Source organism: Delphinapterus leucas, chromosome 10 (genome assembly GCF_059928025.1).
Source record: "Delphinapterus leucas isolate spDelLeu-1000000601 "Yukka" chromosome 10, BTC_Dleu_Yukka2, whole genome shotgun sequence".
Classification (NCBI taxonomy): domain Eukaryota; kingdom Metazoa; phylum Chordata; class Mammalia; order Artiodactyla; family Monodontidae; genus Delphinapterus; species Delphinapterus leucas.
In genome coordinates, this window is record NC_143138.1 from 100,609,932 (window position 1) to 100,624,832 (window position 14,901).

Consider the following 14,901-nt stretch of genomic DNA (forward strand, 5'->3'; position numbering starts at 1 on the left):
GTATGGGAAGAGATGGAAGAAAGTAGACTAGCCACTTTTTAATTATTATTTATACTCAAATTCATTCATAAAACAAATATATATTTAGCACTTACCAAGTACCAGACACTATTCTATGTTCCTGTATATAGACATGAACAAAATAGATAAATATCATTACCATAAAGTTTACATGATTGGGGGGCACAGTAAGAAAAATATATAGCACATATATCAGATGACAATAAATAAACTGGAGGGGTAAAAGAAAAGAAACTGAGAAGGGAAATAAGGAGAGCTGGGGAACAAGTGTGTGTGTAGGGAGTAATTTTGCTATTTTAAAGAAAACAGTCAGCCAAAGCCTTGCTGAAAAGGTGACCTCGGAGCTGAGACTTCAAGGATTTACAAGCCAATATTTGGAGAAAAAGGATTACAGGCAGAAGGAAAGACAAGTGCAAAGGACCTGAGGCTGTGGTGCATTTGAAAAAACAGCAAGGACGGGGTACAGCTTGAGCAGCTTGAGTAAAGGAAAAGAGTAGTACGATGTGAGGGAGACGCTCATCTACATGCACAACCTCCATTTACTGTGTTCCAAGTTCTCTCCAAGTTAGAATATACACAGAATTTCTACTATATGCTCTAAAATTTCTTGAAGTCCCAAAGGTTGGGTGTTATCTCAATACAGTGATCAATAACATCATTTCCTAAGACTCAAAACTAAAATAAACACTCACCACTAGATACTGAATAGCCTGGGTCAGATTTTCAATTTTGTCCAAAGAGAATTTGTTAATTGAGACCAACCTTTGTGGCTAGTTTCCTAAGTCTCAACACATAGACACACACAAAAACACTCTGCAACAAAAAGAGAATGGGCAATTATACTCAGGTGTTGTTTGTATCATTTCAATGTACATTTCATCAAATGATTAGAAGACGGAAAGAATGTTAGAGAAGTATGCTAAGACTCTGCAGTTAAAATTCCATACACTAAGTGGTAATATTAAACAACCCACATACATTATCTAGAAGACAGCTTCCTAGTTTTACCCCTCTGTTCACTCCACAGAAGTTACGGCATTTAGGCTGGCAACCCCACTCATTACCTTGGTTAAATTTCCCCATGGAAAATATAAACTAACTCTTGGATTAGATTTTTAAAGGATGTTCACATTAGAACTCCCTAAAAATAACAGATATTGAATATGATATACCTCTCCCTCTCAACAAAACCATATCTGGTGATCTTGCCCCCTTCCTGGAATATTTTCCTCTTGTCCTTCATCGACATCAATGATTTGCAAAGGAAGGGGTTCTCCAGGAGTATGCATCAGAAGGGTGAGGAATTTTGCAAGTCACCTTCCAAATGACTACTACCTTAAGCCTAAGTCACATTTTTTTTTTCAAAACCAAATGATAATTTTATTATAGATGCAACTAAAATACCTAGAATATATAATTCATATCAAACTATGAAGTTCAATAGAACTTCCAGGGACGTAAAAAAGACTAAGGAATCTTTTAAGATTAGGTGATTAAAATTAATGAGAGGAAACGTTCATTTCTTTGTTCACTACAAAGAGTTACTGGACTAAGTTGCAATTCTGAAGTATGTTGGGGCTAACAGGAAGGGAAAGTCGAGAACCACTAATCCAAATCCTTTAGGTCCAGCTAAAATCCCACTTCCTCTACAGGGCTTTTCAAGCCCACTTCAGGTTCAAAGGACGAGTTAATTTGTAAAAATAAAAAGCTTATATTAGCTTTTTACCTTTCTCCCCCCTCTCCCCCAGTTATGATTAACTTTTCCTTAAGAGTAAGAAGAGTGTGTTTTGTCCAAGAAAAAGGACTTGGATTCCAATATACCATCATAAGAAGAAAATTCTGTTGTGTATAAGGTAAATTTCCATTATAAGGAATATCTGTTTCCACAGAGAAATTTAAAATTTTCTCCTGACAAAGAAGAGGTAGAAGAAATGTACATCATCTCAGCGCTCGGTCTCTAATAAGTGTAAAACTAATTTTCTTGCTATTTTCAAATCTGAATTATCCAGAGCCGGCTAGAATCTAAACTCTAAGCCTATCCATTAGAGTCATGAATTTATTTACTTTAGCTAAGAACAACTGTATAACATTAGATCCCTCCTGGTATAAAACTACATACTTTCCCTGGTGTTTACTATATAAAGTCATTTTTCTTAGGATTATAATCTGGCTCACAAACAGATCACATAATTTTACATCTCTCAAGGATCCTCGATGACACTTTTCAGATGAGGAGAAAGCTTCAGAGAGGTCAAATTACTTGTCTAAAGTCACACAACCAGCCACAGTTTACTTAATTTCAATGATGAACACCTTTGTGATAAATTTTATTGAATGAAAAGGAAAGCTATGAAATGTTTATTATACGTGTTACCTTTGGATTTTAGACACTGCTGGCTTTAACATGGATTCTTCTCAAACACTAAATTTCTAATAAAGGCACACAAAGTAATCTGCTTCTTACAAAACTTTTGATGGAAACAGGTTGAAATTTAATGGCAATTTCCTGTGCTACCACAAGGCAAATTCAATTTGCATTGTTTTTTTAAAAATATTTATTTATTTATTTATTTTTGGCTGCGTTGGGTCTTCGTTGCTGCGTGCGGGCTTTCTCTAGTTGCAGCAAGCGAGGGCTATTCTTTGTTGCGGTGCGCGGGCTTCTCATTATGGTGGCTTCTCTTTGTTGCGGAACACGGGCTCTAGGCACGCGGGCTTTGGTAGCTGTGGCTCACCGGCTCTAGAGCACAGGCTCAGTAGCTGTGGTGCACAGGCTTAGCTGCTCCGCGGCATGTGGGATCTTCCCGGACCGGGGCACGAACCCGTGTCCCCTGCAACGGCAGGCGGACTCTCAACCACTGCGCCACCAGGGAAGCCCCCTGCACTGTTTTCTTATTCAACATGTTTTGCAGTAGGACTGTTACAGGTCCATATATATAGCAGAGGTTAGTCGTAACTAACCCCAAGGTATCCAAAAGAGCAAATTCTTCTAATTTTCTCATGTAAGCCAAAATGATTAAGAACAAATCAGAATATTTTATTAAGTATTACATGCCACTTCTACATACAGATATAACAAGTAAAATGTCTTCTTGCCTTTATACACCGTTCCCAAAATGTGCTTTCATTATAGTATGGTTAACTTACTCCAAAGAGGTCCATCTAAAAATTTCTTAAAGGGTTGGTAACTCTATACTACAAACTTATGTGTTACATGCAAAAGTTATCTTCAGGGCTTCCCTGGTGGCACAGTGGTTGACAGTCCACCTGCCGATGCAGGGGACACAGGTTCGTGCCCCGGTCTGGGAAGATCCCACATGCCGCGGAGCGGCTGGGCCTGTGAGCCATGGCCGCTGAGCCTGCACGTCTGGAGCCTGTGCTCCGCGACGGGAGAGGCCACAACAGTGAGAGAGGCCCGCCTACCGAAAAAAAAAAAAAAAGTTATCTTCAATCTGTGAATAACATGTATGGTTGGGAGAAAGTATCAAGCCCAGAAGAATATCATCTTCCAACCATTAACGTTTAAGTAAACTATTGGCAATGGTTTTCACTGAAGAATAATGAGGCTGAAATTCAATTCTACATTTTGATCTTTTAACACATTTGACTTAGACTATTATTTAACAAAGTGTATGTACATGGTAAATAATTTTTAGAAAGCAAGTCTCCCAGGCTTACCTGGTGGCGCAGTGGTTAAGAATCCGCCTGCCAATGCAGGGGACACGGGTTTGAGCCCTGGTCCGGTAAGATCCCACGTGCCGCGGAGCAACTAAGCCCGTGCGCCACAACTTCTGAGCCTGTGCTCTAGAGCCCTCGAGCCGCAACTACTGAAGCCCACGTGCCTAGAGCCCATGCTCCACCACAAAGAGGAGCCACCGCAATAAGAAGCCTGCGCACCGCAATGAAGAGTAGCCCCCCACTCGCTGCAGCTAGAGAAAGCCCGGGTGCAGCAACGAAGACCCAATGCAGCCAAAAATAAATAAAGTAAATAAATTTATTAAAAAAAGATCTATAACACTAAAAATGGAGATATGAATTTATTAAAAAAAAAAAAAAGTTAGTCTCCCTCCCACCCCCAACCCAAGTCTCCCAGGTCCAATCTTCTCAGGGGCAATCAACTGCTACCTATCCAAAGATAGCCTATGTGTATGAAAAAAAAGGTGTGTGTGTATATGTGCATATTTCAAAGTGTAGTTTTAAAGTACAGTCACTTCTTTGCAACAATACTTACAGAATGACAGAATAATAAAAACACCATAATCTTAAATTCTTATATTAATATAGTGCTTCATAGTTTTCAAAGTGCTTTCAAGTATATCAGCTCATTGATCTTCAAAACTAACAGCCCTTGGTAAACATATTCCAACTTCAAAGGATCTAATTGAGTCATTTAATATAGCCATCTCTTTCAGGAAAATGATACTCAAGTCAACACCAAATGAAAGTTGTGTACTTAAAAAACAAAAAAGCAACACACTCCAAGGAGATTTTACTGTCTTCTCTTGGTAGCATATTCCAGTGTCTCAAATCTACAGTCAATAACTTACTGTTATTGACTATTATTTTTAAATAATAAACTGGCATCAACATCATGAAAACATTTCAGAATTACAATACACATATTTTTAAATTAGTTTCTCTATTTCAGCCTATTATTGCCAATATAATTGAATAGGAAAGCCATTCTCCATTCCTTATCTATTCCCACCACATCCACAATATATGGAACTGATTTTACTAGGGTCTCATTTCATGTAACAGAAGAGCAGCATCCATCAGTCTTCCTATTTTGGTTATGTAATGCATCAGAATGACTTTATAACGTTGATGACATTACTACCTGACTTAAGCCTCCTAAAAGTGGGTTAATGATTAACATGAAGATGTAACATTTAACTGATAGCAAAATATAAATATAAAACATTATATTTACAAGTATGAAACGAGTTGATGTCTGAAGTAACTTATAGAAAATTAAAATTTAAAAGCATGAAAAAGAAAAAAAAAAAGCATGAAAGAAATGTTGTATACATTTCCATTATTTAAAAGCACCCATCTGGTACTGACTCCCTGGCCTATGTATTTGAGTTGTTTAATTACATAAAATTACTTCACTGTACCCATATAGTATTTATCATTAAAAGGGTTTGAAATATTTTCTTTTTAATTGTGGTAAAAATACATAAAATTTACCATTTTAGCCATCAAAATACTTTTTAAAGACCCCAATTAATGTACTTAAAATGGAGAGATCCCTATTCCTTTTACTAATAAGAGTACATTCATTGAAAGATTAAGTCAATCATGTATATTATCACAGGTCATAAACCCAAAAGAAATCAGGTGGAAATTCAAAGGACACTACGTTTGAAAATTTAATAGTTTTAAGAATTCAGATTATGATCAACACTTCTCTAAATCTTAAGTCTCTTAAGCTGGTACCAAACTGACGCCAAATAATAGGACACTATCAAATGTAGGAAGGGCAAGAGTAACATTTTTAGACAAAAATATTTTCAAGTGCTCTACAAGTCTGAATGAAATTATTTCAGTAAGTCAAAAGGTGAATTGGGGGACAAACGTCCCACAACTCCTATTTCTCGGCCATTAATCTCTTCACAGGCCAACCCAGAATACACTGGTATGGTTTTTATATTCTATGTTTTTCACCAAATGAAAAATTTTAATATAGCCAAAGAAAGCTCTCCAACTGAGTAGGAAATAAATGTGATATGAATGAAAAAATAATCAAGTCATCATTGATTTGCTGTTATTTTAATGATCTTTGATATAGAAAGTAGATTCTGTGTGGCTATATCTGTCCTAAAGAAAGTAAGCCTCCTGTGAAAATGTGAAAATAAATGTGAACCCCAAACTGAGATAACTACTGAGCATCCATTCCTGGAAAATTAAAGTTCAAGCTATTACCTTAGAACAAACTGTATAGCCTTCATCTTTCATTTTAGAAAGGCCAGAAAATACATGTTCACATTTTCTTACATGTGAGTAAAGAAACAATGGAAGGCTAAACAAGAAACTGGTTACCTATGGAGGCAGGGATACGAAACCATTGAAAAGACATGGAAGCAAGAGTTCACAGTTATGTAATTTCTTATTTTTGAACTACAGAAATGATTACTATTAAAAAATAAAAGAGTATAATATTCTTACTGAAACAATCAATCTTAAAACTATTTTCTCAGAGCCTCCTCAGCTTTTATCATACCTTCTAAAAAACTGAAATTCCGGAAAAGAAGAAAAACCCTGATTTTCTACTACCCATTTAAAAGATTTGAGGGGTTGGCGGGGAGGGGCAACAGAGCCAGAGTGAGTTAAAACAAGACTTCCTGAATTTTTAATTCATTGTATTTCATCCCTTAAACATTATTATAGAAACTCAAGAGTAAATTCTTCTCCTTAACAAAGACATTTTCTAAAAGGCAATACAGTTTATAAAGTTTCATGTAAGTACATGCAGTTAAGCTTCAACTACATTTAATATGGCTTTATTAAATCAACTATCTTACTCAAATTGATGTTTCTCTGGCCAAAGAAAACAACTTTGTGGAAAACACTTACCAAGTTTGACTGATATATTCAAACCCTATCAGACATTAATTTCAGCCCTATTGAAAAGGGCTGCTCCAAAGCAGTTCCCTAAGTTATTTACTACACTGTTTTCTATAAGCATGGAGAAATATCGTAGTCCATGAGAGTAAGCTGATTAATAAACCAGAAATTTAGGGAGGCAGTTGGTGTGGGGAAGCAGAATGGGTTTAGAGTTAGACCTAAGTTTGAACCTGAGTCTGCCTCTGGCTGATCTTGGGAAAATTAACTTCTCTGAACCTGTTTCTTTTTTTTTTTTTTGGCGGTATGTGGGCCTTTCACTGTTGTGGCCTCTCCTGTTGTGGAGCACAGGCTCCGGACGCGCAAGCTCAGCAGCCATGGCTCACGGGCCCAGCTGCTCCGCGGTATGTGGGATCTTCCCGGAACGGGGCACAAACCCGTGTCCCCTGCATCGGCAGGCGGACTCTCAACCACTGCGCCACCAGGGAAGCCCCCGTTTTTTGTTTTTTTTTTTTTAAAGTAATTTATTTATTTATTTTATTTTTGGCTGCGTTGGGTCTTCATTGCAGCGAGCGGGGGCTACTCTTTGCTGTGGTGCATGGGCTTCTCATTGTGGTGGCTTCTCTTGTTGTGGAGCACAGGCTCTAGGTGTGCGCGCTTCAGTAGTTGTGGCATGCGGGCTCAGTAGTTGTGGCTCGCAGGCTCTAGAGCGCAGTCTCAGTAGTTGTGGCACACGGGCTTAGCTGCTCCACAGCACGTGGCATGTTCCCCGACCAGAGCTCGAACCCGTGTCCCCTGCATTGGCAAGCAGATTCTTAACCACTGTGCCACCAGGGAAGCCCCTGAACCTGTTTCTTTAATGACAAAATGAAGCTGATACCACCTAACTTTAAGGATCATTAGGCAAATTAAATGTAATGTCCAAACTGGCAGGTTTCAGACTATTTCGGCTGGCTCATGAAGAGGACTTAGGGAAGAAAGAAAAAGCTTTCCTTAGCGACTATTGTGAAGTCACATGTGAGAAAACTAAAAAGGAAGAAAATAATCTAAAATGGCAAGGAAAAGGAACTTTTCTGGGAGTCAGGTAACTGGGATCTGGTCAAAAAGAATAACTGAGCATCTCGCTTTTAAAATGAAGATTTTTACTTCATCTATTTAATTTACTTCCTCCTTTTTACTTAGTTCAGATGTCAATATACACTAGCCTGAAGGAATCATTTGAATATTCTAGGGGAAATACCCAGTGTAAGTAAACATGACTATCAAACTTAAAGATAAAAAGCAGCTAAGGAGGGCTTCCCTGGTGGCGCAGTGGTTGAGAGTCCGCCTGCCGATGCAGGGGACACGGGTTCATGCCCCAGTCCGGGAGGATCCCACATGCTGCGGAGAGGCTGGGCCCGTGAGCCATGGCCGCTGAGCCTGCGCATCTGGAGCCTGTGTTCCGCAACTGGAGAGGCCACAGCAGCCAGAGGCCCGCGTACCGCAAAAAAAAAAGCAGCTAAGGAATAAAAAGAAGTTTGTTGGTGGAAAAAAAATACATCTAAATTATATAATGGGTTTTAAATCACTGCAAACATTTATAAATATTTTCTTTCAGAAAATTTCCAACAAAATTTAAAGATGATCACATGAGTATTTCTTCTCATCAAAATTGGAAATTGCTTTATAAATATGAGATCATCTTAAGACAAGTCTACATTTGTGGGAGATTATCTCTTATTGACAAAAACACTTGTTCATAAAGCTGGAATCATATGAAATTGCCATTGTTCAACTGTTTTTGACCTGCAAAAAACCAATTTCACTTTAAGTGTTCCACGTGTGCCAGAAATACCATGCACTGGGGTACAACAGGGCCTCTGTTTTCAGGTAACATGGATTTAGCCAAAAAGACAGAATAGGGGCACAGTGCATTCACTGTAGTTTAAAAAAATTTTTTTGACATAACTATTCAGTTTCTCCTCCATATTTTAGTGCCATACAGACTGAAACAATTAAGAATATTATTTTTTCAATTCATTACTGAATTTTTTTCAACTCATTACTATGCTAAGGACTCTGGATAGAAAACAAATTTCCTTCGATTTGGTCCTGACCATCCAGTTTAGGACCCAGAAACCATGTTAAAATGGAGAGGGATGTTAGAAAAAGGAATTAAAAGAGGTCAACTCTTGGAGTCTTTTTACATAATCTGTACCTTTTATTTCTTCATGTTATAGAGAAGATGTGCTCCTAATCCCCCTAAAAGTGTTCTCCCCCCCTATAAATCACAGTCATGCATACAGTACAGAGTGAAAAGAGTGTTAAAAGTTCACAAAATTATTGGGAGAGAAATACCTAGAAAGCAGTTATTTTCTACTTAGAAACTTATCACCTAGCTCTTACTTGTTTCAAACATTCTTATGCAGAAAGGTCACTGCCCTGACAATCTACACAACTTCCGTGTTTTAGTTGTACTATATATTTGAAAATACGTGATCAGAGGATCACGTGAAGGAGAAACAAAAATGACTCTCTTTATTGTTCAGGAGAAATGTGGAGGCCTCCCAGCCCCCTCACCCCCACCCACACACCTGGAATGAGGAGAAGGGAAGCAAGGAAAATTTATTCTAATACTCCTAAAAAGTCCCTGTTAGGCTTGGAGATGCAAGAAAAAAGACAAAATTTGACATGGGGATGAAGGCAAGAGCTTTGCTCATTTTTGCTTGAATGCACACATCCTACACTGAGGTCACCTGTGAGGAACCTAAGGTTTCCCCTTAAGACAATAACGCATTTCAGGATTTAACAATTCTGACTAACAACCAAGGAAGTGTAGAATGTCTACTGATTTACTATTTGTTTAAGCTTCTGTCTGCAGAGAATTAACTGTGACACAATTTAGCCACCAACTGCTACATTTTAAAAATAGAGCTTTTAAAAAACAGAATGGGTTTCTGAAATAAGCTCAACTCTCAGCACACCTCTTTCCAAAGTAGTTTCTGCACTCACTTAAAAAGAGAGCTCAATGACTGCGTCAACAGAGGTCCACTGCCATGGCTGATTCATAAAATCAGCAGCCCCTCTTCTAAGAGGGCTTTGCTTTCTTTCTTTCTTTCTTTTTTTAAATTTAAGTTTGATTTTCTTAGTTTAAAAGTTTTCCCCCAAAGCTGCACACGTGAAACCTGTTTTTGAAGCACAACTCTGTAAAAATTGATTCCTGAGCCTTCAGGTACTGCTTTTCACACACTCCTTAATGAAGGAATAAGCGAGTTTCTTAATACAACCACTCATGTTAACATTTTCAAGGCGGTCATGCTTATTGAACTATCTTATGGTAGTTTTCCCCAGTTTAATATTAAACTCTGTATGAAAGCACTGATTCCAAAGACCAATAAAGCTTTCTCATTTTGGTCAAAAGCTGCTACATGAATTGCCAATTAAACATGCACTTTTTACCCACTATTCTCTCCTTCATTCACACCCTCTGGAAACTGTAACTGAGAAGCAGACTACAACTTCCTGCAAATTCACAGATGATAGCTTTAGTTTTAGGGGAACAAAATCTGGGGTTTCCAGTGCAGTCAGCCTTAAACCTTTGTGTCTGTCTGAGGAAAGAACAAAAGGCGGCGCTTCCTCCCTCTGTCCCTCCTTAGCACCGGAGGAGGCAGGCTTGACAGAACAGTTCTAGAGAAAAAGGAGACCACGCCAAAGCTGGTGAGAGTTTCCCCTAAACACACACACAAAGCTACCCAAGGTACCCACCTTGGATAGCTGCCTCCTGAGGCTAAAGCGCTGAACCATGGTCACCCTGAGTAATCTTCAGACAAAGCAATCCACGAAGGGAAGGGCTTTTTAAAAAACAGCTTCTTGTAAAAGTCGGTGGCAAAACATTTTGAAGACTATCACAGAAGTCCAAAGAATGTGCCTGGGAGTCTTAGCAAACTTGGAAGCCCTTCATTGTTCTACGGGAGATACGGCAAAGCCCACGTAGGAGGGAGAGGGCGGCAGACGCGGCGGGGAGGGCGGAATCCTGGAGCTGCTGCGCCCAGTGCCCGGCCCTGCTAGCACTTCCTGTGAGTCAGCCGAGAGGGGTCCAGGCAGAAGGACCACCCCTTCCCTTTCCACCAAATCATTAGCCTAGGATGCCGCCGTGGTGCCACCTGAGACTCCGGGGACGGACCTGATTGTCTGTGTGGGAGGAGGACCGGAGCGCTGGGGTCAGAAGGCATCTGCCTCCAGGAGAAACTGGCAACCGCGACGATTCCTCCCACCCGACCCCTCCCAGTGGAGGGGGTCCGCGGCAAAGACAACAACCCCTACTCAACCTCCGCGGCAGGTAATCTTGCTGGGCGAAACCGTGTGAAAGAAGCCCTACTCCGAGAAGGAAACTCCTCCCCGCCGGCTCGGCAGCCGTCCGGCTTTGTCTAAGTAATTGGCCAAGCCTTTCCTCTTACTCACAGGGAGGGGTCCGGCCGGCCTGGGGCAGGAATGTCAGGTGCAGAGACGCCTATTCCGAGGGTGACTTCAACTTCGTGAGCAAGTTAAACAAATTGAAACTGTCTCCTGAGACGCTTTCCCTCTCTCATTAGAACAATGTAACTTTAAAAAATCTACACACAAAAGGAACAGCTCAGACTGAATTAATGCAGGTAAAAAAGGTATGAAAAAATGTCAATTGTGAGGGCAGTTCCAAAGATAAAAAAATATTTTGTTATCATTTACTAGTCTCTTCCTATCTATTTGATTCTGCTTCCAGACAGCAAATTTAAGGAAAAAGCTTCATTTTAATGAAACTGTCCACTCTATATGCTCCTCTCCAAATTTTTCATTACTTCTGAATGAATTTAATAACTGACCAAGGCAGAACTTTTTTGGCATATATTAATTTTTTCCTGCTCCAGTGACTCTCAATTCTCTGTGAGGAGGACGACGTGTTAGGCTACATACAGCCTTTTTGAAGTGAACCTACTATACGCAGTTGTTGAGTACTTAACATCTTTCATCCCATTGATTTCTCAAACAACCCTGTGAAATATGTATTAATATCCAACTCAGATAAGTAAAGCAGGCATCTTCTCTCTAAAATCTCAATATTATAAGTAAACCATATAGTGTTACCAAATTTTTTCTTCAGGTGAGAAAAATGAATTCGAAAAGATAGATCTTGGGGCTTCCCTGGTGGCGCAGTGGTTAAGAATCCGCCTGCCAATGCAGGGGACATGGGTTCGAGCCCTGGTCCGCGAAGATCCCGCATGCCATGGAGCAACTAAGCCTGTGCGCCACCACTACTGAGCCTGCACTCGAGAGCCCACGAGCCAAAACTACTTAAGCCTGTGCGCCTAGAGCTTGTGCTCTGCAACAAAGAGAAGCCACCACAATGAGAAGCCCGCGCACCACATCGCAGAGTAACCCCTGCTTGCCGCAACTGGAGAAAGCCTGCGTGCAGCAACGAAGACCCAAGGCAGCCAAAATTAAATAAATCAATAAATAAAATTTTTAAAGAAAGATCTTTGAGCAATGGTTATTCTCAACTATGCCCATATCACACACTACTGTTTCCAATTATCACCAAATATGATGCACAATTTTTAAAAATTCACCTGAAATATGACACATTTCACAGTACCTTCGGAAGAGGAGAAAAGAGGTACCAAATTCAAACAAATAGCAGGATGCCAAGGCTCCAAAAAATTACTCTAACCAAAACGCATATATGAAATTTTTATTCCAAAAAACTTTAAATGGAAAAGAATTGCACATATTTAACTAAACTTTGTGAAATTCCAAAGCTTACAAAAACTACTAGATGAACAGCTCTGAATGAAAGTGAAGACTCCTTCATATCTGGGTTCAGAGTATGCAATGTAACCTAACAGTTAAACTAACTGATTGAAATTTAATTCGAAGTGGAAAGTAGGTTGACAGAGAACTTGAATTCCGTGTGTTTTCTTTTTAATGGTAAGAGTACCAGTACCTCCGTTTTTCTCCTACAAAGAAAGAAACCAAGTAATCAGACAACTTCTCCTGGGAATGCAGAAGAATTAATGAGATGCTTTTGGCTTGCATGATCTTAGTTCCCCAACCAGGGACTGAACCCACACCCCTGGCAGTGAAAGCGTGGAGTCCTAACCATTGGACTGCCAGGGAATTCCCAAGACATAGTGTCTTTAAACATAAAAATGAGGTGTTTCTGATACAAGCAACCAGAATCCCAGATCATTGCTGTAAGATTCTTTCTAACCTTACCCCCACCAAAAAAAAGAAAAAAAAAAAAGGAAAGAGGAAACGGAATTAGAAAAAAATGTCAGAAGTCTACAGACTCAAGTACACATTAAATATCAATCATAACTGAACAGGGTATAAATCCTCAAAGTGCCAGATACACATAAGAAGACTTAAAAGGATGGTGTCTTCATTCTAGGAGGAACCTACTCAGTTTTTGCCTATTAAAATAAAGATAAAACTGGAATTGTTTAAATGCAATAAAACCTGTTAAAAGTAATTCAAACACATGAATCCAATTCATTCCTTGATAAAACAAAAAACTAAAAAGATCCTCAATAAATTGAGCTGTTAGGGGAAAGATTAGAATCTCTAAATTTCATTTATTTTGAGGAGTCTGGCAGCTTTCTGGATGAGAATAGCAGACCAAGATCAAAGGTTACAAAATAATAACAGGAAACGTTAAAATGCATAACCGAGAGAAAAAGCAACAGCCCTGTAATCATTCCCTATTACTCCAGGACCCAAATATACAATGCCATTTTCAGTAGTCTGTGACTAAAAATCCACATCTTCTTTTTTTTCTTTTCTTTTTTTAAAATAAATTTATTTATTTAATTGATTGATTTTTGGCTGCGTTGGGTCTTTGCTGGCTGCGTGCGGGCTTTCTCTAGTTGCAGGGAGCGGGGGCTACTCTTCGTTGCGGTGCACAGGCCTCATTGCGCTGGCTTCTCTTGTTATGGAGCACGGGCTCTGGGCACATGGGCTCCAGTAGTTGTGGCACACGGGCTCTAGAGCGCAGGCTCAGCAGCTGTGGCGCACAGGCTTAGTTGTTCCGCGGCATGAGGGATCTTCCCGGACCAGGTCTTGAACCTGTGTCCCCTGCACTGGCAGGCAGATTCCCAATCACTGCGCTATGAGGGAAGCCCCACATCTTCTTTCACTCTATGCAGAAGCAGATAAGAACTGTCCATAGTGTTCTTAATACTTTTTGCATCATCTACTCTTTGTGAATCTTAAAATCTATGGACTCAATCACTGGAGTGACATACAGGAAATGCATGAATGGACATACTCATGGACATACTCAGTGTTTTTGACACCGTTCCAAATGGTTCATTGATTCCACTAAAGCTTGTCGACAGACGCTATATTAAGAACTCTTGGAAAAGGGAACCCTCATACACTGTTTGTGGGAATGTAAATTGGTGCAGCCACTGTGGAAAACAGTACGGAAGTTTCTCAAAAGACTAAAATAAGTAATAATAATAAATAATAGCTACTATGTAAAAAAAAAAAAAAACCTAAAACAAGAACTACCATATGACCCAGCAATTCCACTCCTGGGTATATACCCAAAAAACCCCAAAAAACACTAATTGGAAAAGATATATGCACCCCAATATTCATAGCAGCATTATCTACAATTCCCAAGATACGGAAGCAACCTAAGTGTCCATCAACAGATGAATGGATAAAGAAGATGAGGCAAATATATATATTTCATTCTTTTCTATGGCTGAGTAGTAGTATATATAATGGGAAACTACTCACCCATAAAAAAAGAATGAAATCTTGCCATTTACAGCAACATGGATGGACCCAGTGGCTATTAATGCTAAGTGAAATAATTCAGAGAAAGACAAATACTGTATGATATCACTTATATTTAGAATCTAAAAAAGTACAACAAACTAGTGAATATAACAAAAAAGAAGCAGACTCACAGATGTACAGAACAAACTAGTGGTTACCAGTGGGGAGAGGGAAGGGGTAGATATTTTATAATAACTATAAATGGAGTATAACCTTTAAAAATTGTGAATCACTATATTATACACCTGTGACTTATGTAATATTACTGTACATCAAGTATACTTCAATACAAAAAAAAAAAGAACCCTTGTTCCTGTCATGACTGAAAAAGAGCTGATCATCGTCAATCACTAAGCCATCTTGTTTTCTGCTTTCCCCCATAGGTAACAGTTCTTAGTAAAGCTGGGAAACAGAAAGAAAAAAAAAAAGCCTGTTCCTTACATTTTCCTTACTGTATGTCATAAGATAATCTACCTCCAAAGCCACAAATGGTCTTTATAAAATGGTCTTTTATTT

General features: G+C 39.2%; 1 protein-coding gene and 1 long non-coding RNA gene across 13 annotated transcripts in view; one reads left to right on the forward strand and one right to left on the reverse strand.

Annotated features, from left to right (window-relative positions):
* Window positions 1-14,901, reverse strand: part of TMCC1 (transmembrane and coiled-coil domain family 1) — a 221,290-nt gene that overhangs the window by 99,221 nt on the left and 107,168 nt on the right. Inside the window, exon 1 of one of the 12 annotated variants that reach the window (XM_089919774.1) lies at window positions 10,330-10,768. The exons of the other annotated variants lie outside the window; for them this stretch is intronic. Coding sequence (XP_089775900.1) covers window positions 10,330-10,368 — 39 coding nt within the window. The 5' untranslated portion in view covers window positions 10,369-10,768. Of the gene's footprint in view, window positions 1-10,329; window positions 10,769-14,901 lie in introns of those variants that run through there. 12 annotated transcript variants of the gene reach the window in all.
* On the forward strand, window positions 10,814-11,891 carry LOC149748320 (uncharacterized). The gene is made up of 2 exons (XR_016394768.1): window positions 10,814-10,903; window positions 11,028-11,891. It is a non-coding gene; the product is annotated as an uncharacterized LOC149748320 (long non-coding RNA).